Below are 27,801 nucleotides of genomic sequence, written 5' to 3'. Positions count from 1 at the left end.
CATTTAAGCCTGACTAAATCCAATTACCCAGTATTTTAGAAGACAGTAAAAACACAGAGCAGTTAAGAGAATTCTACAATCATGCCATTTCATCTCTTGGTGGCTTTTTTCTTTTATTGATCCTAGGTGGGTATTATTTTAATTTTTCCCTCTCTGGGCTTAGGTTGCTTAGCTACAACTCACTCCAAAGCAATTCACAAACTGGACATTCCCTCACTGGACTGGCCTATTGCTCCATTTCCAAGGCTAAAGTATCCCCTGGAGGACTTTGTGAAAGAGAATCAACAGGAAGAAGCCCGTTGTTTAGAGGAGGTAAAAAATTCTCTGGCAGCTTTCTGTTGTTTTTGATTTGAAATAATGAATAGTGTTGGTAGGATTAGTGCTTTTCACTAAAAGAATGTTTTCAGGGATTGGAACAGCCTGTGATTGGAGCAGCATTCACTGTTGTTTACAGTCAGACCTTTCTTCCTGCCAGCTCACTGGGAATTCAGGGCTGCATGAGAGGTACCAAAGTGAAATTTCACCCTCAGAACTTGGTTGTGTCACAGTGATCTCACCTGCAGCTCTTGCCAAAGGGCCATGGGCAGAGAGAGAGCACAGTGTGGATAACTCTGGATAACCAACCCTCTCTGCAGAGAGGAGCTCTAAGAGGATTTCAGCCTTTCCAAATTTCCATGGCAGCTTCTGGCATAAAGCTGTGATTGTGCAGGGATGGACCTGTGAGTCCACTTAGCCAAACCCGCCTCACTTCAGAGAGCACAGCACAGCACATGCCCTCCCTGAGGCTGCCCCAGGGTAGCTTTGGTGGGAGAAGTGCAATGCTGGATGCCATTATTTTACAAACAAACAAACAAACAAACAAACCAACCAACCAACCAACCAAAAAGCCAAACGTTTTCTTAGCAAGTCTTAGCTGGGCTTACTGGCCCCCTCTGGAAACCATTGCTTTGCACAGCCTGCAGGGGCTGTGGCCCTGAGGGCTGTGGGAGGGATTTCAGGCACAAACACGCCATTAATTGCAGCAGCTGGCACTAGGAGGTTAATGAGAATTATCTGTCAGCCCCTTACAGCATCAGGATTTTTGCACTATTTCATCTGATTAATTTTAATATATCTGAAGTGGCTGACTGGAAAAAGTGAATTTTCCAGATTACCTTTTCTAATGCATGAGCAGAGTTTTGGTTTCTGGCACAAAATCTATCCCCTTCCATATCACTTAGGTGGAATGAGAGCAGTGGCACAGTGAGCTGCAGTGGTGCTCAGCACATTGCCAGCTGAATCTGGCTAGAGCTTTCACATCACTGTGATAAATGTGCAGTGTGATTAGGACATGGCTTAAACCCATTCAGGAACAAGAAGGCAGTGGTAAATACTGGAGGATCCACTTGTTAATCCTTTGTGCCTCCTGGTACCTTTGTAGCCAGGAATTTCCATGCAAAGTTGAAGTTCTGATGAGATTTAATCTAGCTGGGAGGATATGATGTACAAATGTTCTGGAAGGAGGATGTACATTCATAAGTGTTTGATTTACAGGTGGAAGACCTGATTGTAAAGTACAGGAAAAAGAAGAAGATTGTGGCTGGAATCATTGTAGAACCAATACAGTCAGAGGGTGGGGACAATCATGCTTCAGATGACTTCTTCAGAAAGCTAAGAGATATTGCCAGAAAGGTAAGAAAACATTTCTCTGGGCACTCAGGGGTAGCTAAAACATGCACCCACACATTGTGGGTGTCTCCAGAGGCTTTGCCCTGCCCAGGCTCCTGGAGGGTTTCACAGGCCTCCTTAGCAGCAGTCAGGGTAGGTATGTACCACATACCAACAATCCCTGCTCTCTCCCATTTGATTCACACTAATGCTTTCCTCAGACCAATAAATAATCTACTAATTTTGAACTGAGAGAGAAATTTCTCTGATTCATTAGCTATGAATTCTGCAGGTGTGTTCTTTAAATGATCATGCTAGTGGGTTGAGGAGGTTCAGTTCCTGAAGAAGCAGGTTGTGAAAAGTATAAATGTTTAATGACATGTTTTTAATTGCAAAAAAAACCACCCTGAAACACAACCTGGGACCAGCCATAGTGCTGATGTTCCAATAAAATAATGAAAAGGACAGATATCTTGATATTTGGAATGTAAAGTTACCTATTTAGAAGCTATGACCCTCAGTAATACTTACTCCATGCTTTTTTTCACCCTCAAAACATCTGTGTGCCGAAGAGATGCTGTCAAATGTACTTACACATTGTTTTTAAATACAGAATTAAGATATAGCTTGCTCTCCCTGTCACAAAGTTTGGACAAAATAGTCCTTCACATAAAAACCCCACATTGCCAGCTCAAGGGGGTTCTTTCAGCAGAGTTGTCTGAAAAGGCAGCTTTTCATGGCCCCTAAACTGACCAGCTCATGCTGCTGGTACTGCCTCTGTGCCAGTAATGCCCAACTCTGACTGAGGGCAGAAAGTTCATATTTCCAACAAACAAAGCCCCTAGAAAGGACACTCTGCTTCCCTCAAGGGCTTTGGAAATGCCACCTCTGCTCCTCCCAGGTGTTTTCAGGCATCCTCTAGAAATGCTCAAGACTATATCAAAGCATGTACTTGATGAGTATGAGTAGAAAACAAGTTTCTAGTGCCTTCCTGAAAAAAGAGCTGAATTTTTAATTGTGAAATCTGACATATGAGTGGCATTGGTGGAGAGGTTGAGGAGGGGAGGTTGGGGCAGTGAAGGGATAGGAAGGAAGGGTGTAGCCCATGATTGGCTTGTGTTGATGTGCTCACTAAGGGAGGTATTTCTGGTTTGGGAAGGGGGGCTCACACTCCCTGCTCCTTGTGTTGATGTGCTCACTAAGGGAGGTGTTCCTGGTTTGGGAAGGGGGGCTCACACTCCCTGCTCCTTGTGTTGATGTGCTCACTAAGGGAGGTGTTCCTGGTTTGGGAAGGGGGGCTCACACTCCCTGCTCCTCACGTGTGTCTCTGCAGCATGGCTGTGCTTTCCTGGTGGACGAGGTGCAGACGGGAGGTGGCTGCACAGGAAAATTCTGGGCACATGAGCACTGGGGCCTGGATGACCCAGCTGATGTGGTAACATTCAGCAAGAAGATGATGACAGGAGGATTCTTCCACAAAGAGGAGTTCAGGCCAAATGCTGTAAGATTTTTAATGATACTTGGACTCTGTGCTAGTTGGTGACCCCCTGAGGAGGGACTGTGATATCCTTGGAAGGGACAAGGTTTCCTCCAGCAGTGCAGGTTCATTCAGCTGGATGGGGCTGCTGTTTTACAGAAACTTGCTGTGTGCTCACACAACAGTTATCATCACCTCTTCACTTTTATTCCAGTTGTTGTCAGTCACCAAGGTCATAAAGCTGGTGGGGGGAGAGAGGAGAACTGGGTTAAGCCTAATGGAATAAACCTTCAGTACAAAATCCAGCCACAAACTGACACCTTCTCCTGCAGGGCAACTTGGGAATTTCAGAGCTTGTATGTCAGCATTACAGATTCTGTCAGCAAAATTTCTTCTTTGCACTAATGACATTTTAGATGTAATAAATGAAAAGTCAAATAAAGGGGAAGAACATAAAGCTTGATGTGAGGTCTGTATAGATGATGCTGATTTCCTGTCATCTCTGGCTGTGTTTCAGTGACACATCAGAGTAGCAAGGCAGAGTGCACTAAAGAGAAGCATGAAGTGATCACCCTGTGTTTCAGCTCAGCAATGGGATTTTGCTTTACAACATAAAAAAGGGGGGTTGGTGAGAGTAGTGCCTGCCTTTTCATACACCATGTTTGCACTGCCAGTGTGACGCCTTGCTTTTCTCAATTTATATGATTTCCCTGTTAACATGTTCCACAACTCTTTTTCCACTTTTTCCCCAGCCCTACCGGATTTTTAACACCTGGCTTGGAGATCCATCCAAGAACCTTATGCTTGCTGAAGTCATTAAGGTTATTAAAACAGAAGACCTTCTAAACAATGCAACCCACGCTGGGAAAGCACTGCTGACTGGGCTGCTGGATTTGCAGGTAAACATCTGGAAGGATTGTAGATAGGAAGGAGAAATTTGGTGCTGAAGTAGGATCTGACCTCATCCAGTTTAAACATTTGGGCTGAGGAGCTAGAGTTGGGGTCTGGACCATTATAGTAAATTCAACACAGGCCTGAATAACTGTGTCCCATTTGGAATTGAAGTAAACTTTCTTTTACTGACTTAAAAAGGCTGGGTTTGTATAGCTTAATCCAATATAAAGGGTGATCCCCAAAATATCTGAAGGTATGTACTGCAGCTAATTAAATTACTTTGCTAGAAGGTTATGTTACTTTGAGCAACTGGTATTTCCTTGTCCTAAAGTTCTTTTCAAAGGAAGATCCTTTCATATTTTGTTCCAATTCTGGTGGGCTGTTGAAATAAGAAATTGTATCTTTCCCTCCCTTGTTTAAGGGAAATTCTTTACAGCTTCTACTGTGGAGTTCTACAGATAGGCATTTAGAGATAGGCTTGCAGGTGCTCACCTCCCAAAGGCATTTTGCATAGAATAATCCCAAACACAGTCCCTGCTCTCTCCAAACCTTTAAGACATAGCAGGCAGGGGAACAGAGAATACTATAATATCATTGGAGGGCCAGAATACAACTAGTCCTAGAGATTGCTCTTCCAAAAGATGAGGACTGTGATTAAGAATAAGTGATGCAGATACTACTGGCAAGTGTCTCAGAGCAGGGTAAGAATGAGCTGGTTTCTAGCCCCAGTGCAGATGGTTTATGCTCAGGTTTTCCTGGAGTCCACTGTAGATGTAAATAAGGTGTGTTATGCTCATTCCAAAAAATATTTTACTTGACCCAGCTGATGGGTCAGACTCATTCTCCCTCCCTGCTTTGTGTGGGGCTCTGCAGGCTGAGCAGGACAGGAGGCCATGTGAGCCATGCTCCATTCCAGTGGAGCGAGGAGGCAGCAGGGTTTCCACCTGGCAGAGCCAGCCTTGCCACCAGGTGCCCTCTGTTGCAGCACCTGCCATGTGCTTGTCTCTCCTCCCTCTGCAGGCTCGTTACCCTCATCTCATCAGCAGAGTGAGAGGAAGAGGAACATTCTGTTCGTTTGACACTCCAAATGATGCAACTAGAAACAAGTTAATTACTATAGCCAGAAATAAAGGTAAGAAACTGTGTGTGTGGATGAGCCTCACTTGTAATATTCACATGTGAAGGTAATGGTTCACATTTTCCTTTTCATATCCTGCATGAGTATTTCAGTATCAGAGGACAGTAGGGAAATAACAAAGTTGGATTTAGGCTTTTCTGGAAATACTTGCTGTCAGAGACCTCAGAGCAGTCTGTTGCATTTAAAGAACTGCAGGGAGAGGTTTGAAGGCACTGAGACATTTTAACTTCTTGTCATTAAAAACCAATGCAAAGAAACCTCCTGTGTCTTGTTGTGGCACCAGGACAATTGACCAGGAGAGTACTGCAGCTCTGAAATCTGAGATGCTGTTTGAGCTCTGTGCTGGATGGGTTCTTTCCATTGCTGTCAGGATTAGTCCCAATACTCCAAGTGTTTTATAGAACAGCTCCAGGCACCCACAGTGTTCTTCTAAGCTGCTGTGAAGCTTGAGGCCATTCACACCACAATGTGCTGTATCATGATGTGCCTAGCAGGATTTGGGGAGCTACTGCTGGCTCTCCACAGTGAGGGTATCCCCATTCAGAGACCTGAATTTTTCTGGGTATTTGGCATAGGTGGAAATGACTAGAGGACCAATTGTGTTCTCATTTCAGGTGTGGTCCTGGGAGGCTGTGGAGACAGATCCATCCGTTTTCGTCCCACGCTGATCTTCAAGGACCACCACGCGCACCTCTTCCTGAACATTTTCAGTGACATCTTAGCAAACTTCAAGTAAAAAGCAGTTCCCTTGCACTGAACAGCTGATTATGAAATTAGTTTGCATTAATTCATGTCTTCTCTACTTACAAGATAAGTGTAAAGTCATAAACCGAGGTTTGTGTTCTGTCTGTGATCCTGCCCAAGGCAAGCTGCTCCATGCACACGCGCCCCAGGCAGAGCATTGGCACTGGTCACCAGCAGGTCCATGCAGCTGTCCCTCACTGTGCATCCCTAGAACCTCCCTCTTCTGGCCTGGGCCATGCTAACTGCAGAGTCCTCCCTACAGCCATGTCCCTGACTCTGCACTGTCTGAGCAGGACCTGGAACAGTCTGTTTCCACGGGTGGCCCTGGTAGATTTGCATCCAGAAGCAGCAGCGAGCGTGGCCAAACACTCGGAGCCACACGCCTGCCACACAGAGTGCCGTTCTCTAGTGGCAGCTGGGATCAAATCAGTGTTCCAAGGAAAGCTCTGCTTTCCACCACTGCCAAGCACAGTATTTTACAGAATAATTTCCAGCTTTATTCCCTCGAGTACAGGCATCTGCCACACCAACTGCATCAGGGCAGCTCTGCCCAGCCTGCACTCACTGCTTCAGGGGCACTGGTGCCCTCAGCCACACCTACAGCCCTGCAAGTGGCACTGAAGCCCTTGTCCTTTTGTCCTCATCACGGATGGGTTTTAAAACTTTTGACTTCTCTTACAAGCAGACTTGTACAGAGAAAATTCTACCCTGAGGTATGTAATCTGACAAAGCTTAGAGAACCATGCAAAGCACATTCTTCCACTTCTGCCAGCAGTCTAGAATGATTCCAGATTATTTTACCATTTGCCCAGAACACACAATAGCCATTAATTTATCTATTATACCTTCTACACGAATACTTGAGGTATTTTGTAAATCTAAAGCAGAAATGCCATTATCTGGTATCAGAGCCACTACAGTGAAGGCCTAGTCCTGACTGCACGTTTATAATGCAAAGTAATTCTATTTTTGTTCTAATAGTATATTCCAAGTCATTGATGTTTCAGAGATCTTCTAGAAAGCCACAGGATCAAAAAATGTGTTAACAGTTCATTGATTTTTCTTCAGAGAATTGTTTTGGATGTCTCTTTACTGTTTGCTGAAGGCTGACTTGAACTAGATCTGGTGCCTTTCTTTTTATTTTTCTTGGTGAGCATCTGGATTTTGTTTACTAATTTTAACTTTTTGTTGTGCACCAAAAAACAGGGACCACAATGGACTTTTACAGTTGCCCTTACAGGACCTGACCACAATTTTTAAGTGCATAATAAGAAACAGAGAAGTTAAAAGATTTACATGTTTAATACAGCTACCAAAATGTGAAAAGGTTCCTTGCCTGCTTTGAGAAGTGTTAATCATGGTTTTCCCATTTTAAAGTACTGCTATTGGGAAACTCAAGCACAGTCACTTCTGCCAGCTTAAACCCAGTGGGATTTCTGTAAACATCTGCAGAAAGCAGAATTCTGGTGCCAGCTGGGCAGAACCTGAGCAGGTTTTTGAATAGAGGTTGTAGAAATCTGGGGGAAGGACTGGTAGAAATTGGTGTTCAACAAAACTTCATTGTCATCGCTGTCCTCGTAAGCGTATTATCAGCAAAGGAAAGTCAAACCAAGAACTGGATTTGACAGCATTTTGGGAATTAGTTTGTTCAACATATCAGTGCAGTAGTTTTAGTGAATGTCTCTAGCAAGTCTTGTACTTTTACAGAAGCAAAGGTCCAGTAATTTGAAGTCCTACCACATCTTCACTTTTATTATGACTACTCTAGGTGTTTTTATAATTTTTACTGACACTCAGTAACTGTATAATTGTGTACAACATGTTGATGAAATTGTTAGAGAATACATAGAAAGCACTGCAGCTCAAGCATATAAAGTTACTATTGTTTACAGCATACTGTAGACAGTGCCAAATAAATGTTTAAACAAATACTTAAGTACACTTCATGGTGTAACTAGTAACTGTACACAGATTCATAACAAATGACATCAATCATGTGTAATCAATATTCTTAAATAAAATATTTATAATTGAACTTCTCCAGGGCTTTTCATTTTACACCCAGTACATGCCTGAACTGAATCATTAGTGCATATTAAATACATGCTGATGAAGATAAACCTCCAGAAATGCAGTATACCTGTACAGCCCACTGTATTTATTTTACACAAAGGAACATCTGGACTTCTTCTGATATTGCTGTGCTACACAGTGGCAGCCAAAATTTAAACTCACAGAGCCCCATTAGGAAAATTAAACATGAGAAATACTAATTCAGGGTTACCCTGTGCACTTAAATGGCAATTTACTTAACTAATCCTTTGCTGATCTGCCAAGAAACAGAGGTTTCACTTCACATGAGGAAGAAATAAGGAAAGAACACTCCAGATTATTGATGAGAGTCAGTTTATTTGCCAGTTTCAAATGAAGCTAGACCTAGGAGGGGGGTAAGGAGCAATCTTGCTTCTGACAATTCAAAAAACACATTACATGTTATAGGTGATATGTTTGGTTCTTTCTTGGGTTTAAACTCCTCATTCCTACTGAGGTTTTGGGAAAGGAGAAGTCATACCAGTACCATGGAATAAGACCACAATCCTTCATGGAGACAGGTGCTGCTTTTCCCATTCCAATGAAGAATGGCAATTTCTGTAAGAAGCTCCTGAAATATTGTCCCAGCCTTTAACTTAACAGCTGAGCTGTCAGTGTTTTCTTTGCCCAGTTCCACTCCCATCCTGGAGGACGCTCCTGAGGCCCGGACAGCCCACACAGCTTCCCTGTTCCCTCAACTGCATGATATGTGAGCATGTCCCTCTCTGACACTCAGCAGTACCCACCATATGGATGGACCAGACCAGCTTTAATTTCCAGAGGCTTCCCAGCCAGCCTGAAATGAGCTAAAAGAAACACTGAGTTTGAAGTGAGGATGCTCTGGCAGCTCCTGCATTTCATGTCAAGAGATTTTTCACGTTTCATCCCCAGTAATTTGGCACATTCCAAGGACAGTTCAGGCTTGGAATGCTGTGACATTAATGAATGCTGAATGGAACAGACACTCCTCACACCATACACAAGCTGCAAGACCTTTAATCCAGTGGGCTGTGCCTTACCACTGTGACTTTTTACACTGGGTGCATTTACAGCAAGCTTTGCACAGGAAAAGGACAGGGGTTTGTAGTTTGGTGAGCTACTTAAACCTTGTGGAACAATAAGCACAATGGACATGGAAAGTCATTGGAAATGAGCTGCTGTGTCACACAAGTTCTCCAAATATTTGAGTAAATTTCTGTCTGTCTACAATCTGGCCGTACTTAATTGTAAAATACAAAGTATCTGTAGTGTTATACCGCTTGAACTGGTGAAGTAGCTCGTCCTTGCTATCTCCAACTTCATCCAAAGTCACCACTGTCTCTATGGGACAGTAAATGTCATTACGTCTTCCCCAAAATGTCAAGTGGGCCACTCTGACAGTTTGCCCAGTTTCACTTAAATAGATGAATCCAATAATTCTTCTGAAAAAGTAACTCATACCATACAACATTGCCCCAGCAAAGACAGCAATGCCAGTTGTATAGAGGAGGATACTCTGGGACACCTGGCCCTGCAGGTAGAGGTAGCCGATGGGAGGCAACATGATCATGGAGGTGGCAGTCTGCAGCAGCTTCAGTCTAGACAGGATCCTGCAGTATTTTATCCCTGGGAACCTGTAGACCAGTTTGAACTCTTCTGTCCTCCCACCCACAGCCTTCTGCTGGACCACAGCAGCAGGGGCCAAGTGGGACAGACACACAGGCGGCTCTTGTGGGCTCCTGAGATAGCTCCTGACACCATGAGCTCGCTGGGTTTGTGACTGCATACACTGCCACGAACCAGCAATCCAGGGCAGGCGAGCAGCTTCCCTTCTCCATGACCTCGTCCAGAGCTCCTTCCGTAGAGACTTTCCAAAAGGTGCTGCTGTGCAGGCTGCAGTCCTGACCGTGCAGAGCCAAGCCTGTAAGGTAAGATTCCCACGGGTCATCGTCTGAGTCCTCCTTAAAACCCAACCAGCGAGCTCAGAGTTGGTCCCTCGGGCGCCTACAGACAGTAAAGCACAACCCCCGGGTCACTGTAACCTTAAACCAGTGTTCTGATAGGAAACCGGTGCTTGGGCTCGCATCCCTCCCTGCAGACCGAGAAGGAAAACTCTGCTAACACAGTGAGCTCACTGACCGACCCTTGCACACCCCCGCCTCTCGCTGGCTGAGCAATATCCCAGGAAAGCTGCTGAAATCGCTGCTCGTTAAACAACCACTTACACAGCAGTTTTAAGGAAACAGAGAAGAAAAGTGGACTAAGCAGGGTAAAGGGGAAGAGAGCGCGGTCAGGCCGAAGGAGGGAGCAGACGCCGGGAAGGCGCAAAGGCAGGAGGGGAAGTCCCGCGCTGCCCCCGCCATGCTGCAACTCGCGCGGGCACGAGGCGTGCAAGGACCCGCCACCGAGCGGCCGGAGATAGGGACAGAAAAAGGGATGGAAAAAGGGAAAGGCAAGGAGAAGGGGAAAGAGGAGAAGGAGGACAAGGGGGAACATCCCGCGCCGGCAGCCCCGGCCCTCACCGCCGCCATGGCGCCGCCGCCCCTCCGCGGCTGCGCCCGCCCCGCCCCGCGCGCGGCCCGCCGGGAGGGGCGGCCCCCGGGCTCCAGCCATGGCGCCGCCGCCCTCAGCGCTCTGCCTGTTCGACGTGGATGGCACCCTCACGGCGCCGCGCCAGGCGAGTGCGGGACGGGGCTGCGGGGCTGCGGGCCCGCGGGGAGCGGGGCGGGTGGTGCCCGCGGGGTCCGGCTGTGCCGTGTGCCGTGTGCTCCGTGGGCGCACTTAATTCATTTAGCGCTGCTTAAAGACGCGCCCGGGCTGGCTGTTGCGGAACGGAGGCGCTGGCCTCTGGCAAATCTGACGGCTCTGTTTTGGACCCCAGAGAATCTCGGCGGAGATGGCGGCGTTCATGCAGCGGCTGCGGCAGAAGGTGAAGGTGGGGGTGGTGGGCGGCTCGGACCTGGCCAAGATCCGCGAGCAGCTGGGCGAGGACGGTAAGGGCAGGCCCGCCGAGGCGATCCGGGCCCCGGGGAGCCGCCAAGGGCACGTGGAGGTTGAACCCCGTCCATCCCCCTCTTCCCTTGCTTGTAGTTGTCTTCCTGGCGTGCTGTGTTGCACTCAGGCTGTGCGGAGCTACTGCCGGCATTTGGAAGCCGCAGCCCGTTTGCACTGTGCGGGTATCTCGATGTCAAATTAAGAGGTTGTTGCTAATGGTGAAATCCCGGCTTGGTGGCACAGCCTTGGGAGGGTTTTTCATGCTGCTGTGTGCAGTGACATCCTGTAAGTGACATACACGTCATGCTCAGCTGTCGTGAGCCTCCCTGAGGACATGGTTTCGTTCACTGTGGGGTTCACTATGGATTCTTGCTTTAGTCCTTTATTCTTAATGGTCTTTACTTAATTGATGCCACTGACAGCCTCCTGTAGTGCCCGCTCAGCTCAGTTTGTTTGCCTTCCAAGTGGTCTCCAGTAAACCATATCATCTTGTGCTGTGCTGGGACTCACAGCTCCCAGACGTCTGCTGAAGATCAGTGACACCGAGGAAACAAACCTAAAAGGGCAGTATCTGACTTGCTCTCAAGCCAGGCTATGTGCCAGGTGTTTGGTCATTCCTTTACATTTAATGCAAAGAGTTATATGCCTCTAGGTAAAACCACAGGTAGATCCAACAACTGATTTCACGTGATTTGAAGTGTGTGTTACTCACAGTGCGAAATGGGACTAGCATTAATCTTGTGCTTGATGCTATGCTGCTGAAATTTTCATGCTTTAGGAGCTAATGTTTGCTGCATTTTAAGCTATTTAACATTTAAGATAGTTCTGCATTAAGCCTGTAGGGGAAATGATGATTTACTGTCTTTTTGCTTGTTTGCAGTGATTGAAAAATATGACTATGTGTTCTCAGAAAATGGTCTGGTAGCATACAAAGATGGGAAATTTCTGAGCAAGCAGGTAAGTGTGAAATTTCCAACAGTGGGGAAAAAGTAATTTTCTCAACAAGACTTTGATTTATTTGTACAGGGTAGTCCTCTGTAATCACCCTTTCAAAGCACCCTTGCTGCTGCTCTCATATGTTAGTCCTGTTAATAGATCATTCATTTGGCATGTAATGTTTAACATAAATAATGGAGAGTAAACACTTAAAGAGATTCTGGCTGAATTTGCTGCCTTGACCAGTGGTTCCAGTTTACTGCAGGAACAAGGTTCATTTCTTCATGCTTGCCTATAGCAAACATTAAATGCAGCTTTTGGTTTCGGGCTGCTGCCTGTGGCACAGTTTCCTTCTGAAGCAGGTACAGCTAGGAGTCATATTAAAGGACAGTCTGGTGTTATAAAGTGAACAAAAAGAAAAATGAGAGCCTTTAGTTAGTACCATGTGAGCATCAGCTGGTATTACTGATTGAAGGCATGTTTGTTTCTCTGTGGTATTAGCCATGCCTGCTTACCCAGTGTCTGTGTTTTCCATGTGACTTGCTTTTAGAATCTCAAATTCTGGACCCTTGGTTGAATGGTGTTTGTTTTGTTAGAGCATTCAGGGCCACCTGGGCGAGGACATCCTTCAAGATGTCATCAACTACTGCCTGAGTTACATTGCAAAGATTAAACTGCCAAAGAAGAGGTATGTGCACAGACATCTCAGTGTGCCCATGTTCTCCATGGGGGATATAAAGCTCAGCTCAGGGTGCTCAGCAAAAAAATGAGTAATTTCTGTTTGGGGAACAGCACTGTGTGTGTGAAACAGAGCTCTATCCACTCATACAAAGAAAGGCTCCCAGCTGGAGCACAGAGCTTGAAATACTGATTCAGCACTTTGATGTCAGAGGGAAGGAGATTGAGTTTTGAAGTAGGAGTGTTCCCTTGCCATGTTTGGAATTCAGAGATGAGAAGTGCAGCCAGAGCAGCTCTGTGTGAGGTGTGAGGTGCAGCTGTGCAAACACTGAAATGTGCCAGGTGAGGCAGGGCAGGACACTGCCCACATTGCTGGGAATTCTGCAGCTTCAGCCCACACTGACAGCCTGGAGCCTTGGGATGCTCCAGTCACACTTGTTAAACCAAATGGTGCTTTTAAAAGCCAGTAAGAATGATTATGAGGTTCCAAATTCAAAGTTCAGAGACTTACTGGTGCCAGAGGTACCTGCCTGTAATGAGACAGCTGATTCCCACTGCCTTTCGTATTAAATGGAAATTTATTGTGATATTTAGTGTTTTGAGCAGTTTTCTCATCTGTTTTCTGTCTTGTGATCCATTCCCTTGCAGAGGCACTTTCATTGAGTTCAGAAATGGGATGTTAAATGTGTCCCCCATTGGAAGAAGCTGCAGCCAGGAAGAACGACTTGAGTTCTATGAACTTGATAAAGTGAGTTACAAATCTTGAAAAATACCCAGCTCTCCTGGAGGAGGCACTTATGGCCAGGTTATGATTTTTTTAAAAACTTTCATAGTTTGTGCAATTATTTTTTTTTCATTTTAATCCTTTTCATGTGGTTTAACTAATTTCTTCATTCAGACTTAAGGCAATAGACAATGGGGTTTTTTGTTGGAATAGCAAGGATTACTTGCAGAAGGGTGGGTTTGGCTCATGTTTTTAATCCAATAGCCAGAGTACTGAACATCCTGCTTCTATACATGGGGTTTCTAAAAAGCCCTGTCCTAGGTAAAACCATACTTTCTTGTTGTCCTCTATAGCGTAACCAGCCTGGGTCCATTCAAATCAATAAAACCATTCTTTTTTTAGAGGCGTTTTTGGGTTATCTTTTCATTGGTAAAACAACAGCATGTAACTGTTGTTTGGTTTTGTTTTCTTTTTTCCTTAACAGAAGGAGCATATAAGAGAGAAATTTGTAGCTGATCTACAAAGAGAATTTGCAGGCAAAGGCCTCACATTTTCAATAGGTAATACTTTAAAGAATGTCATTTAAAACATCAATTAATTTAAATTTCATTTAAGTCATACTCTCTTATGGCTGTGACATCCCATCTCATTTGTGTGACAGGTCTCTCTGGGGGTGGTTGCAGGCAAGACTGAGCCTCTTTTTCCTCTCAGGCTTTTATTGGGACATTTTAATTGAAATCCATCAACAAAGAGAACTTCATTTCTTGTCATCAGTTCATTGTCCTTTAATGTCAGTTGTGTGACTGATTCTGCTCATTTTGGAGCATATTAGATGCTTTGGATTAGTCAGAGTTGTTTCTGTGAATCAGTTTTGATCAGAGCTACTCCCTCAGTGCTGTTCCAGTTGCCCTTGGTACCTGCATTGTGTGAGAGGAAGGAAAGAATCCAAAAGCAAGTGCAAACTTAAGGAAAAAGAATACTGATAAGGGGGAATTAATTTTGGATGCATTTTTCATTTTACCCTCTCTCTTAATATATTACCACTCCTGCCTTTTATTATTTTTCAGAATTGCAAAGTATGGTTGGCATTAGTGCTGAAGCACTAAGGCAAAAGTAAAGTGCAGTGCAGCTCTCCTCTCTCCCTTATGTTGTAAATACCTTTTATAAGGTATTTATATTTGTGTTGTAGATACACCTGCTGCAGCTGGGAATCATGCTCTTAGGTATTGGGCTCAGAACTGGAACAGCTGCTGAAAGGGGTGATTTAATCCCTTTCCTACTCTGAAAGCCTTAGAAAGTCTTTTGCCTATGATTTTATGGCTGTACATATATCAGTGGCTGTGTTCATGTGTCCTTTCTTTCTAAAAGTAAAGAAATTAAATGTAATTCTTTTAAAAGGTTCATTTGGATAGCAGTGAGTATTTGGGAACATGCTCAGACTTTGCTGAATGGATAAATAATCTCTGAATCACAGCTCTAATAACTGATACCCTATAAAACACTTTCTGTACTTGCAGGACTTAACTCCAGGGTTTCACAACATTTCTGTGTCTTCTGCAAAGCTCCCTCTGCCTAAAATCTTACCCAGTTTAGGTTTTTTTTTCCCTTCTTCTCCCTTCAGAAATACATTGTTAAAATGAAACAAGTCTTGGTTCCTCTCTCTCCTAGGAGGGCAGATCAGCATTGATGTGTTCCCAGATGGCTGGGATAAAAGGTACTGCTTAGGAATTGTTGGCAAGGATGGATACAAGACTATTTATTTCTTTGGAGACAAGACCATGCCAGTGAGTACATTAGTTTGAAAAATTTTAAATTTCATTTAATAAGAATTTAACAGCTGCTGTAATTAAACCTCAAGGAGTGCAGGTTCTAACCTTAATCCTGACAAGAGCTGAAGTCAGGGCATGTTTACCTGTGTCCATGTTTACCTGGCTGCAGATGGGAGTTTTCCTTGTTTCCTGAACTGAACACAGGGTTCTTGCCTTAACAGAGGTTGTTTTAAAACTGAACTTCTGTAATTCTGTTATACACCTAGGTGACATGACTGTGTGAAACTGATTGTCCTGTTTGGGCAGTGTAGATTGATTTCTGTTGTCTGGTGTTTGTTAAGCATATTCATTTCCTGTCTTCTTTAACGCTGTGTCTTTGTTCGCGGCTCTGTCTCCACCCTGGGGAGCTGAGCAGAGTCCCTTGTCCCTCATCTTGGGGCAGAGCCTGCAGGGCAGTTCAGAGGCTTTTAAAAATCCTCAACAGAGACCTGACAAGAGCTTGTGAGGGCACTGCACGCACAAGGACTTGCTTGAAATCAAAGCTGTCTGAATATGGCCAAAGGACAGTGTCAGGCTAAGTTTTATAAGAAAAGGCTTGGTTTGATAAGAACTCACAGTTACAAAACTCTTAAAGTACACAGGACTTTATAAATTATGAAAAATAAAGTTTTATAAGAAGAAGACAAGCTTGAAATTAAAGTTTTTTTCCCCGTGACATCAGCTGCAAAAGTAATCAGCTGTCCCTCTGGCACAGAGCTCACAGACAGTTCATTTTAGACCCTCTAAGTGGCAGTGCAGCATTTCCAGAGTTGAAGTACTGAGAGCTGATGCTGACCCCGTGGAAGCAGTGTGGCAAAGAGGAATTTGGGAATGAAGCTATGGATTTTAGGGATCCAGGGGCAGTGCTGTTGTTCACAGCAGCACTAATCACTGCAGGCCCTTGGAACCAAGTCCATTTTCCCCCTTGTTTCCTTACATGTGTCCCTTTTTGTGACTATGCTTTCTGTTAAACAAAATTAAATCATCTTCCCTTTTCAGGGGGGGAATGACTATGAAATTTTCACAGACTCCAGAACAGAAGGCCACAGTGTCACATCCCCACAGGATACAAGAAGAATCTGTGAAGAGCTATTTTTTAAATAAAAGACTTCAGAATTCACACTTCCAGGACAGTTAAAACAGCAAAATAACTTGAAACATCATCTTCATTCTGTATTGTTTTTATGTAATTGGTCATGAATAGCAGGTGCTTTGCAGGTCAGTCATTACTAAAGGGAAATGTTTTAATTGAAGACCACAATTAATGTTTTAATTGGGGAGCATAGTAGAGCTCATTTAGCACCATCCTTTCAGTTTCCAATCACATAAATTGTTTTCTTTTTGCTTAATTGTGGGGTTTGGGTAGGGTTATATTTTGGGTTGGTTTTTAAGATACCTGTCAACTTCCTTAACTATTTAATTACAATTAAGGGAGGCATAATCTTCCTCTAGTTGATTTATTGGCCTGCAAGGTTTAATCTCTAGTTTTTTTATGTTGAGGCAGCTTTTTAAAAGATGCCATTGGTTTTTTTTAAATATTTACCTTGTGCTATATGAATTAACATGAATTATAAGACTTGTCTTGTCTAAAACTGGAAGATGAGTAAAAGGGAAAGGTTTTATTTCTTCCTGGGGTTGGAAAGATCGCACTGAACCAGAAGTCCCTGACTGCCATCCCTGGGAATGCTGGACCAGCTGGTGCCAAAGTTCCCTCCCCTACACTCTGTGCAGACCAAATCTAAAAAAATCATTTGCAAAAAATAATTAAAATAACTTCAGCACATTAACAAAATATATTTCTGTCACTTTCTGATCATTTTCTGAGATTCCTGGTTAAGGCATTAAGGGTAGGTGAAATTTTTTTATTCTACAAAAATGACCTAAATTATGTTTCTATTAAAATTCAAGTCAATGCCTGACAGTCTGTGTGACTGTTAATATTTCCTTTTTCATCTGGCATTAGGAAAGTAATCTTGAGTATAAACGGTTTGATTTAGTAAAGGAGAATAAAATCTGATTTTATCATGAAAAAATACTGTTTTGATTTGTCATTATGGAAAATAAAATACTTGAAGCAGACCTGTTGCATGTTTCTTATCTGTACAAAGAAATGAGTAATTTGAATCTTTGCATGTTCATGGGATACTTGCACAGTAAAAAAGCAGAGAATAGAATCTTAGTGTAGCACCCAAAACCCCAAAAAGGTCTTACAGAACCAGAGGGGAGCTGCAAGGCACCTCATGCACCAAACCTGTTTTGTCTCCCAGCACACTTCTTCCCCAGCTAGCTCCTGTTTTACTGGGAGCTGATTTAGGAGCAGGACCATGCCTGGTGTAGGAATGCTCTTTGAGGGCAGACAGTTTAACAGCTGCTGCATTCATTGCTTTCAGCCCCAAACAAACATTTCTGGCTGCTCTGTCCTGGGAGCCTCCTCTGACATGTGCTGGCCTTGTTATTTCCCAATTGTTCTGGTAAGTGCAGTCGGTGGCTGTGAAAACATTCCCTTAAATACAACTGAAGTCACCACACAGGGGTGCCTGTGCAGGCACCTGCCTTCTCCCCTTCTTTAAAGCTGATCCTCTTCAGCATCAGCTACCCAGGGAGCAGACTGGAAACACATTAAAGCACTGAAATGGTTGCATTTATTGTAAAGAAAGCAGCAGGTGATACTCCAACAAGCTGCACAGTGATAAACCCACTGCTGCCAAGGCTTATAGGTCATAAAAAACAAAACCAAACCCCAAACCTCCGTACACCACCGTGTAACACAGGCACAGCTAAGGGAAAACAAGCCAGCACAGCAGTTCCTGACCCCACATCACACCTGGGAACAGATCAGCTGTTGTCAAAGGCTCAGGACAGCTCCTGACAGCCAGCACCTCTTGGTGAAGCTCCAAATACACAACTGAAGCTACACTGTTTCACACAACTAACAAGAATTGTGCCTCTTTTTTTTTCTTTTTATTTGCAAAGTCAATAAAAATCCACTGTTAGGAAAATAACAGAGAAAAATGCTTCATTTGAAAGCATTCATAAGGAAGGCAAATAGGAACAAAACCAATTTAGTAGCACTACAACTACACCAAGAGTCTGGGAAAGGAAGGGTGGCCCTATCACATCCTACCAAGCCAGTTTACCAGGGAAACTGATGCAGAATTTACTTCACCGAGACAGCTGAGCCTGCTGAGGAGCTCACACAGTGTTTGATACACCTGGGCAGCACACACCTGTGTGCAGCAGTGCAGGTGTCCTGCCTGCCCCCTGGCACACCATGCCAGTCAGCTGTATGCAATCTGGAAGGCAAATCTTCAGCCTGCTCAAAATTCAGACACCCTCAGAGGCTATGAAGTATCCACTACTCTATGGTTTTTTACCACTTACCTTGGAGCAAATTTAAATTTGAGACTGATTTTTTTTTTTTAATACTGGCCTATAAAATCTGTTGCTAATCAACCATCAAGGCACCTAAGTAAATTCACAAACAACCCCAGCTTTACCAGTACAACACAATTTCCAGCCCTGTGCAGCCACACCATTTGCAGTGGTGCACCTGATGGGCACTGCAGCATAACCAGCTGATGGAGATTTTCCACCCTGTAGCACTGCTCTGTTTGTGAGCTTCCTTCCATGAGGAAAACAAATCAGCAATGAACACCTCTGTCTGTCAGGCCAAGGCATTCAGGCACTGTTACCAGCAATGAAGGTACTGCAGCCCTGGAGGAGCAGCCCAGGGGAGCTCACCCAAAACCCAGGGCTCAGACCTGGCTGGACCATCTCAGGGCTCTCCCTGAAACCTCTCCCCCCTTCCCCTGGGCATTTCCTGGAATCAGTTCACAAGACAAAAGAAAACCCAAACCTCCCCTCCTCCACCAAGCACACAAACTAGGTCTCTTTAAATACATTTCTTGTAAACACATTACGCTAGATTTTTTTTCATTAGCATTTGAATTGCCTCTTTTTTTTTTTTTTAAATCAGGCCAGCTGTAAAAAATGGTAATTTTGGCCTGCTTCTGCTTTATTGACAATGCAGTATTTCCTCACACACAGAATTCTTCAGCCAGGTCCTGCAGCCAGTTGCTGAGCAGAGCCCACCTGGCAGCAGCCACGCTCCAGGGGACACCTCAGGAGCTGATGACGTGCCCTGACCAGGTCTCGTGCTTGGTGCCAGGGGCCAGGTGGGTGATCACCACCTCCACTGCCTGCAGCTTCTCGTTCTTGGGAGGGATGGTGCACATCTTGTAGGTGACCTCGTCGCCTGCCACGGGGACGTACTCGCCTTCAATGCTGTGGAGGGAAGCTCCAGTTAGTCACCAGTCACAGAAACACTCGTTCTCTTGTGCAGCTGACTGAATTTTTTATCATAATTGTTAGCTTAGACGCTCAAAGTACTTCAGGGATTTTATAGAGCCTGTCATCTGTCAGAGTCTGAGGCTGATCTTGGTTGTCTCGCAGTGAAATCCTATGAAAATTACTATAAACGTCATCATCACCCTAAAAAATCAACCAACCACAAGAAGCACAAAATAAAACCCACAAAAATCCCCACTCTAATCTGCATTAAAGAATACTCAGGTGTGCCCAGGCTTGGACTGAGAGCTGTGCACCAGCACCTCACTCACAACAGCACTAGAGGGCAGGGCTGCCCCTGGCTGCCACTTACTTCAGCGATATGGTTTTCAAACTAAAGAAAATTGATCTCTTTTTCTTGTTTTTTTCCCCCCTTCTCACTTAATATTTGGAAGTTTCAGTTTGGGTTTTTTTTTTTCATTTTTTCTTAAAAAGAATTGTACCATGTAATGGCGAGATTTTGCCTTTAGGTTACTCCATTGTAACACAGTTCGTGGTATAAAAAAAGAGCCCAAGTGAGATATGGTATTGAATATTTCAAAATTACTTGCTATGAGAAAAGAGAGGGTTATCATCTTACTACAGGGGTTCCATGCTGTTGTCTCCTTATCTCAAAGGTCTCTTGGTGTTTTCTAGTGGGCAGCTCCTCAGAGCACTGCCTCTTTCTTCTTCACAGAGCAGCCACCTGACTCCAGCTCCCTTCCCAACCAGCCACCCCACTCTTTTATTGCACTCTTCTTCTCACTGCTTACAGCTGTGGCCTGTTCAAGTCAGGCCTGTTCCTGATCTTTGATAATTGACCCAGCTGCAACTCCTTAGGAGTGAGATTACTTTCTACACTACCTTTATTTTCTCATATTCTATCCCACTACAAGAGAGCTCTGCTATCCTGATGTGTTAGCCTGCAGAAACACTCACCCAGCACTCAGGGAGATTTCCAGGAGGCTCCTGGCTGGCCTCAGCTCCCCCAGAGTGATGCCAGGGATGCTGCAAGAGCTGCACTGTGCATTTGCCACTGCATGTGAGCCCGGGTTTGGAATCAGTGGGAGATGACAAAAGAGCTTCACCTTCTGTTCAGAACAAGGTGCTGATGATACAGAGAGCTGCAAACAGCCCTCCTCACCTCCACCCTGTGCTTGAGATCAGAGCTTTGTAATAAATTCCCAGCATATGCTGGTGGACACTGGCAGAGATTCCTCCCTCCTGCATTGCCACGAGGCTCTGACAGCACAGAAGATGCCACTTCACCTTTCTTTAAATGTATCTACAACCTACATGCTCAGCTTGCCCTGCCCTGACAGCCTAGGCTCTGCATTTCTCAGTGAAGGTTTTCAGTGTTTCTCAGCAGTATTTGGGAACAGATCAACACTAATAACAAATTCTGCTGGATGCCTAATTGGTGAGACTTGCTTGTGAACTCCTGTTACACTGGAGTCCAGATTTGGGTCCAGGAAAGAAAAGAAAATGGTCTAGGTCAGGAGTTTGTAGTGCACCACTGAGTTTGGTATTTGCCTTCTCTGAGAGCACACTGGGAGCATGCCCACCTCACCCAGGAATTTTACCCCATGTTTTGTTAATAGCAGAGATCTCAGATTTTAGCAGTGCCCTTTATATCCACTCTCATTTTGTGACCCATTAATCCTAGGGCTTTTCTATTGCAGGAAAAGCTGGCAGGACTGAGGTCAATACACTGGCCCCTACTGCCAGTTCTAACCTCACATCAGAGTTTGCTTCTCCTCACAGTTCTGCAAAACTTCTCCAGCTCCATCTCCAGCACTGCCTCTCCCCAGCCTTCCCCTTTTGAGGGCTCCTGTCTGAGCCCTGCACTCACTGCAGGAGCAGCTCAGGCTGTGGTGAGCCAGAGCAGCCCAACCCAGACAGGACAGGGTAACCAGGCATGTACAAGGGAAGCTAAAAATGACCCCTAAATCAAGACTTCTCCCATGGGAAATTCAAAAGAAAAGTCATTGTTCTCTAGCTGATTGCATCAACATGATGTTGAAACTGCTCCTGTATCTAAATATGAATCTAAAACCTGCTGTGAGGAGTTAAAGGCATTCCCAAAGCCTGGGGTTTGAAATGTTTGAGGGAATAAAATCCTTCAAACTTTATTTCCCTGGAAATGCCTCTACTCCAGAGCTGCCCCTGACTGTGGCAATCAGACCCAGGAGGGCATACCCTAAGCTGAGCACTTCAGAGCAGTGCCTGGGAAAATGGGAGTAAATTGAAGGCAGAAGAAATATTTACAGAAAAATCAAGATAAAGGCTCCTTCATCAGACCTGACAGCCCTTTCCAACCCACACAGGCTGATCCAGCTGACCTTTATTTACTTCCAAAGTCTCCAGGCCACCCTGTCAGCCCAGCCCAGTGTCACACTGGACAGGCTCCCACCTCTGACCTTTGCTGGGCTGTCCTCTGCAGTCACTGCCTCCATTTATGCCCCACTTCCCCCAGTTCCAACAGGTTCAGTCCTTTCAGGTCTGAAGGGATTGCACACCCAACCCCTACTGTCCTTCCAGGAGCAGAAAATAATTTACCTTTTCTAGTGCCAAAGGAATTTGCCAGCAAAGACCCAGAAGTTTACCTTGACCTTGAAAGAGCAGTTTTGCAGCAAGGATGTGCTGGAACCTGATGAGGGGACACAGAGCCCCAAGAGAGACACAGGAAAAGGTTGAAAGTGTCAAACCAGAAGTGAAAATAAAAATGGTATATTAAAAAAAAAAAATGACATCACCTTTCCTACTTCCTCTTGCATCTCAAGGAGGATCAAAGGAACCTTGATCCTTTGTGGCAGAAAAAAAAAAAAAGAGAAAAAATCTTGCTAAAAAGTTAAAACCACTAAACTGAAGCAGCATCTCCCCTTGGTGCTCCAGCCCCAGGCCCTGCAGGGAGCAGGAACTCATCACCACTGCACAGCCACCCAACCAAACGGATGCCCTGCCCAGGAAGGGATCTCAGGTTTGGCTGAAACATCTTTTTTTTTTTTTAACAAACAGGAACCTTACATGTTTTTTAAAACCTCCTGTAAAACAGGATAAGCCACAGTTAGTAAAATAAAGGTTTGAAATCTGTAAAAGTAGGTAAATATGGTTAATACAAAAGGAAAGTGGATTCACAGTCTCCTAGAGCACCAATATTAAAAAGCTTTAAGCTCCTGAAAAATGGAGGTAAATGAGGAATCACTTGAATATTCAAGATCAAGTGAGGAAGAAGGGCAGCTTGAGCATTTAAAAGGATGGGTGTTTTGTTAGGGTATGTTGGAAATATGAACAGGTACCTGGACAGGTTCTGGTAAGATGTGTGTTGCAGATACACTGGTAACAAAGTGCTTTTCCAAGAAATAAGACCAAGTGAATCAATACACACACAGAGCATGGCTGGTACAGCCCACCCTGCAGCCAGGCAGAGGAGAAGCAAAGGCCCAGACTGCAGGACACACTCAGCTGTCACTGAGAGCCACCAGGTCCCTCAGGCCTTGGGAGGTGACTTTGGGCACTGCCTGTGTTAGCCCCTGGTCTGCCAAGGAAAAAGAAAAAAAAAACCCAAAAATATTTGCTGACCCCCATTTCTTATGCTGACTCATGAGGTTAAATACTCATGTTCCTTCTCCTGAAGGGATCAGATTATGCCCAGAATCTGCAGAGCCCTGAGCATCCCCCAGCCCAGACAGGTGCACTTTTCTCTGCTAGAGAGCATTTCTTGCAGGGCTGAGCATCATGCTGACAGCATCAGATCCTTTCTTGGTTTCACTGCTTATCCAAGCTGACACTACAGTGACTGGAGCTTGTGACAAAACCTCATTCAACCCCAGGACAGCTTCATCTGATCCCTACTTTGATGTCTTTCCTCACTTGTTGAGGTGACCCTACCCCACCAAAGCCAGGCCTGTGTATAGAGGTTGTGGCCACACAAACATCTCCAATTTCATTCTCTGCTTTTGGCCTTTAAACTTTCCTCCCACAGATCAGATATTCTTTTGTCTCCTGCAGGTTTGTCACCCCTAGTTATTTTTGGTGCCTAACAAATATGAGATCATTAGCTCATTGCCCCCAGTGCACACAAAAGGCAAGAGGACAAAGGTCTGCAGCCTGAACAGAGCTGAGTGAGCAGGGTCCCCTGGGCAGTGTTTGCCACCAAAATCTGCTTCTGGGACAGACACAGACTCACCCCAGCCCTGCTATCCCTACATGTGATGCTTGGAAGGAGAAACAAACCACATCCAGGTTGTGCAGTGCCTGGGGAGGCGTGCAGAAAGGACAATATGATGGCACTTGAGAGGGGGTGACAAGGTGGCAGTGGAGGCAGAGCCCTGCTCAGAGCTGGGGCAGGATCCTCCAGCAGGAAGCACTGCCTAAGAAATGAACTGGAAAAGATCAGAGAGAGTAAACAGAGTTCTTGGAACAGACTCAGCCTGCAACAGACATTCTGTAAACAATGTAAGTTACCTGGAAAATTTGCTAAAGGAAGTGAAACATGGACTTTTTTGATGTTACATATTGATGAAATAATTTTAGACCTGTATTTTTTACTTTCACCCTCCAGATATATTAAATGTTGATCTAGAGGTATGTGGAGGTTTACACTGCTATTTGAGGTATTGGAGTGCACTTTTAATTCAAAATAATGAATATCTACATAGCCAGGAATCTTAAGACACTTCAACAACTTCAAATTCAAGCTAAAAATAGGAAATGCTTCCCTGATGTTAGAGTCAGAGAGAGACACAATAGAGTGAGTTTTAGATTATCCAGCACCTCCCATTTCTCAGCTCAGTGCCAGTCTGGTATGGTGGAGCATTTTATCCTGCACTATTTTTAGGGAACTGGGAGGTTATTAGGAAATTACCTAAATAAGGAATGTTCTAGTTCTTCCTTCTCACAGCTGCTATTCATATTCCAGGGCTCTAGTTAAACCTCTTGGGACAAAGCCAAAGTCACGTGGAGACATTTTGGAACAAGTTTTCAGTGAATTCTGAGCCTTGCTGGTCACCAAGCCTGCCATGGGTGACACCATGGAGCGCTTCCATGGGCTCTGTTACCTCCTGGCCTTCTTAAAGTTCATTGAACACCTCAACACTTGTCTCAAGAAACCTGAGGTGTTTTTAACAGCAAGATACAACAGAGTAATGAACCACTGTGAGTCACTAATCCCAAATGCCCTCCCTGTGCAAGCCAAGGGCCCCAGCACCCACCACAAAGCCAGCAGTGACCTTAGGGACTTCACCCTGCAGCAAAGCTTCAGAAGGGGAGCACATCATGAAGGATGTGTGCTGTCCAAAGCATGTAAGTCATCCAGTATTTTGAAGGCAATCAGAAAACTGAGATTTGGCTTCCCAGCACCCCCAGAGCAGTTGGTTGCAATCAGCAGAAACTGTTTTGCTGGGAGTTCACAGAAAAGCCAGAGAGGCCAGAGAAGTTTGTTCTCTCAGCTCAGATACAGCTCTCAGATAATTTAGAATTACCAGGCAACTTTAATTTCCTACCCATATTGTTCCAGTCCAGCAGAGGAGCAGCACCACAGAGAAGCCAGGAGATGTGGCACTAATGCTTTGCACCAAACAGTGATCTGGCAGGAAATCAGAGGAAAGGAAGGAGCATGAAAAGATGATCTCTCCATGCACACAAGTAGCCCAGAGCCAGCTCCTCAGTGCAGCCTGGGTTCTCCCTGCAGGAAGATGCAGCTGACAGAACACCCCCAGCACAGCCAGCAGCTGGAATGCACCAGCAGAAAGGGATCATCCCCACCTGGGAGCCCAGCCAGAGCCCTCAGGTGTTCAGCCCTGCTGAGTTACAGACACTGGAGGCAAAACCTGAGGTCACACCACAACGGAGCAGTAAAGCACAGCAAGCTCAGGATGTCCCTGGGGACCAGGGGTGCTGCGTGCCAGCGTCCCTGGGGGAGGCACAGCATCAGCTCTCCAGGGCCATCCCTGCCCACGGGTCAGGAACCCAGCCTGAAGGACAGCCTGAAGGCCTCTCTGCAATGCAGCATTTTCCCCTTCAGAGCCAAGTGCTGGCAAACTGCAGAAAACCCATAAACACTGCATGTTTTTTTTCTTTTTCATTAAATATGCTGCTTTTGCAAAATAAAATCTTTTTAAAAACCAAGAATGTGGTCATTCATCCATCACTGCTCTCTGGTGAGCCACCTCCTTGCCTTGCCCTTGCAGGTACACAGGCTTCAGGCCAAGTCCCAGATAAATGCAAAAGCCTGGGGCACAAACCATCCCCATCATGTGCCCACTCCCAAATGCTCTGGGGAAGCAGAAGAGTGGGTGCAGTGCTCTAATGCACAACATTTGATCTGCTCCCCCAGGCTCCCCACCTGCCCCATCCCTCAGCAGCCCAGCTGGGAAGGGAAGCTGATGTGAACCTGTCTGCAAGGCAGCACCTGGCAGGGAGCACCTGAAGCATCAGCAGCCAGCACTGCAGGGAATGCAGTGTGCTCTCTGGGAACATCCCCCAGCTACAGCTGGGACAGCAAGAGGGTGAGAGAGAGACCACCAGAGGCACTGTGTGTGGGGACAGCCACACCAGGGAGTGTCTGGGAGAGCTGGCTTACTCCTAGGAGGGAACAGGAGCCAAGGAGGTGACACACAGGAGGATAAAGCTCTCACACTGCTGCTGTAACACCACCATCAGTTTGGTGAGAGTGGATCATCACAGGCTGGTGGAAATGGAAGCACTGACAGTACGTGTCGCTATTAAAAATGTAATTATGGGGTTTTTAAAAATTTCACTCCAGGCAAATGAGTTTGCCTTTGCTTCTTGCTTTCCAGAGATGTTATCTGAATTACTATCTCAGAAACTCCTCTGCCTCCATGCTTGCCAGCTAGGGGTTTATAGTCACTGCAGCAAGCACATTTTGTGTCTGTTCTAGACAGGGGTGAAGTATCAACCTGAGAAAAACAAAACCTCATCACACCAAAGAGCCATGACATTTCCCCAGCACAACTATTTATACCAAGCTGAGAACTGTCTGCAGTAAGCACAAGGATGCAGGACTCACTTGTGCCCAATCAGTTAAAAAAGAGAAGTGGCTCCACACAAGTGTTATCAAACACCAAAACAAATCACCTCTGCAGCCTTCAGAGCCACTCATTAAAACAAAGTCACAGACCAGAAGCACCTTTCAAAGCCTGAGCTGCTGTGCAGCCAGACCCTGGCAGGCTGGAGAACTGGGCAGGGAGCAGCTGCTGAGGGTCAGCAAAGGCCACTGCAGGGTCCTGCAGCAGGGGAGGGATAACCCCAAACACCAGCACAGGCTGGGCTGACCCACTGGATGGCAGCTCTGCAGAGAGGGACCTCGGGGTGCTGGAGGGTGACAGGCTGGCCATGGTGTGCCCTGGGGACCAGGAGGGCCAGCGGGAGCCCGGGATGCACTGGGGCAGTGGGGCCAGCAGGGCAGGGAGGGGAGCCTGCCCTCTGCTCAGCCCCACTGAGGCACATCTGCAGGGCTGTGCCAGGTCTGGGCTCCTCAGGAGAATGACAAGGAGCTGCCAGAGAGGACCAGCAGATGCTGCAGGGATGGTGAGGGGTCTGCAGCATCTCCTGAGAGGAGAAACTGCAGGAGCTGGGCCAGCTCAGTTTGGAGGAGAGAGGACTGAGAGGGGATCTCATTAGATTTAATTATCTCAAAGGCAGTTGCCCAGAGGATGGTGCCAGGCTCTTTTCAGCGTGCCCAGCAACAGGACAAGGAGCAATGGCCATAAACTAAACACCAGGAGTTCCACCTCATCATGAGGAAGAAATTCTTTAAGTCGAAGGTGACTGGACCTGCCCAGGGAGGGGGTGACCTCTCCCTGTCTGGGGACATTCCCAACCCACCTGGATGCATTCCTGTGTAACCTGCTCTAGCTCACCCTGCCCTGGCAAGGCACTGGACTGATAGACTCCAGAGGTTCCTTCCAACCCTAACAATTCTGCAATCCCATATTTCTACCCACATCTCATAAGTCCAACTCAATAAAGCAGCTTTGGTGCAAGTTCCACTCATGAAACATCTACATGTCCACATTCCTGCCCAGATACACAGAAAATTTTGCAGACATCAAGTGAAGCTTTTGAATGCCACATACATTTGACTTCATGTTTGGGCTAATGCTCACTTACAGAAAGGAAATGCCAACTCATGTGTTGTTATTATCTTACAAAAAGGAAAGAAACTTACAGGAAACAGATATCCCATCCTATGGAAGACATTTTCACTAAAGTGTAACCTCACAGCTCCTCAAAGCTTAGGGAAGAAAATTAATTCCTCAAATTAAATGTTTATGTTGAAAATCATAATAATCTGCAAGATAGGCAGCTGGTGCCTATGCTTAAAACTTTCACTAATAATCAC

The 27,801-nt window shown here is 45.4% G+C and overlaps 4 protein-coding genes across 5 annotated transcripts in view; 2 read left to right on the top strand and 2 right to left on the bottom strand.

Annotated features, from left to right (window-relative positions):
• Positions 1-7,879, top strand: part of ABAT (4-aminobutyrate aminotransferase) — a 48,068-nt gene extending 40,189 nt beyond the window's left edge. For both annotated transcript variants that reach the window (XM_084216317.1, XM_084216318.1), the window contains 6 exons: positions 164-312; positions 1,534-1,671; positions 2,981-3,148; positions 3,877-4,023; positions 5,039-5,150; positions 5,771-7,879. In XM_084216317.1, coding sequence (XP_084072443.1) covers positions 164-312; positions 1,534-1,671; positions 2,981-3,148; positions 3,877-4,023; positions 5,039-5,150; positions 5,771-5,892 — 836 coding nt within the window. In that variant the 3' untranslated portion in view covers positions 5,893-7,879. The remainder of the gene's footprint in view (positions 1-163; positions 313-1,533; positions 1,672-2,980; positions 3,149-3,876; positions 4,024-5,038; positions 5,151-5,770) is intronic.
• Positions 7,876-10,527, bottom strand: TMEM186 (transmembrane protein 186). Its single transcript, XM_084216320.1, has 2 exons — positions 10,493-10,527; positions 7,876-9,891 (listed from the first exon to the last, which is right to left on the bottom strand). Exons 1-2 carry the CDS (start codon positions 10,499-10,501, stop codon positions 9,154-9,156), a joined length of 747 nt encoding a protein of 248 aa, XP_084072446.1. The 5' UTR covers positions 10,502-10,527; the 3' UTR covers positions 7,876-9,153.
• PMM2 (phosphomannomutase 2) lies at positions 10,223-17,607 on the top strand. Its single transcript, XM_084216321.1, has 8 exons — positions 10,223-10,647; positions 10,852-10,963; positions 11,845-11,921; positions 12,497-12,588; positions 13,227-13,326; positions 13,787-13,862; positions 14,971-15,086; positions 16,110-17,607. Exons 1-8 carry the CDS (start codon positions 10,582-10,584, stop codon positions 16,212-16,214), a joined length of 744 nt encoding a protein of 247 aa, XP_084072447.1. The 5' UTR covers positions 10,223-10,581; the 3' UTR covers positions 16,215-17,607.
• A 127-nt stretch (positions 17,608-17,734) lies between these two features.
• CARHSP1 (calcium regulated heat stable protein 1) overlaps positions 17,735-27,801 on the bottom strand; it is a 35,676-nt gene continuing 25,609 nt past the window's right edge. Inside the window, exon 4 of the mRNA XM_084216322.1 lies at positions 17,735-19,394. Coding sequence (XP_084072448.1) covers positions 19,232-19,394 — 163 coding nt within the window. The 3' untranslated portion in view covers positions 17,735-19,231. The remainder of the gene's footprint in view (positions 19,395-27,801) is intronic.

Source organism: Fringilla coelebs (assembly GCF_963513975.1).
Source record: "Fringilla coelebs genome assembly, chromosome: 16".
Classification (NCBI taxonomy): Eukaryota; Metazoa; Chordata; class Aves; order Passeriformes; family Fringillidae; genus Fringilla; species Fringilla coelebs.
This window is presented reverse-complemented; position numbering and strand designations above follow the sequence as displayed.

What these genes read in the sequence shown, in the direction of transcription:
- PMM2 (XM_084216321.1), top strand. Translation starts at nt 10,582, where the DNA reads ATGGCGCCGCCGCCCTCAGCGCTCTGCCTGTTCGACGTGGATGGCACC. An exon ending in AGTTCTATGAACTTGATAAA is followed by an intron (nt 13,327 to 13,786) that starts GTGAGTTACAAA and finishes TTTCCTTAACAG; the next exon opens with AAGGAGCATATAAGAGAGAA. An exon ending in AGGCCTCACATTTTCAATAG is followed by an intron (nt 13,863 to 14,970) that starts GTAATACTTTAA and finishes TCTCTCTCCTAG; the next exon opens with GAGGGCAGATCAGCATTGAT.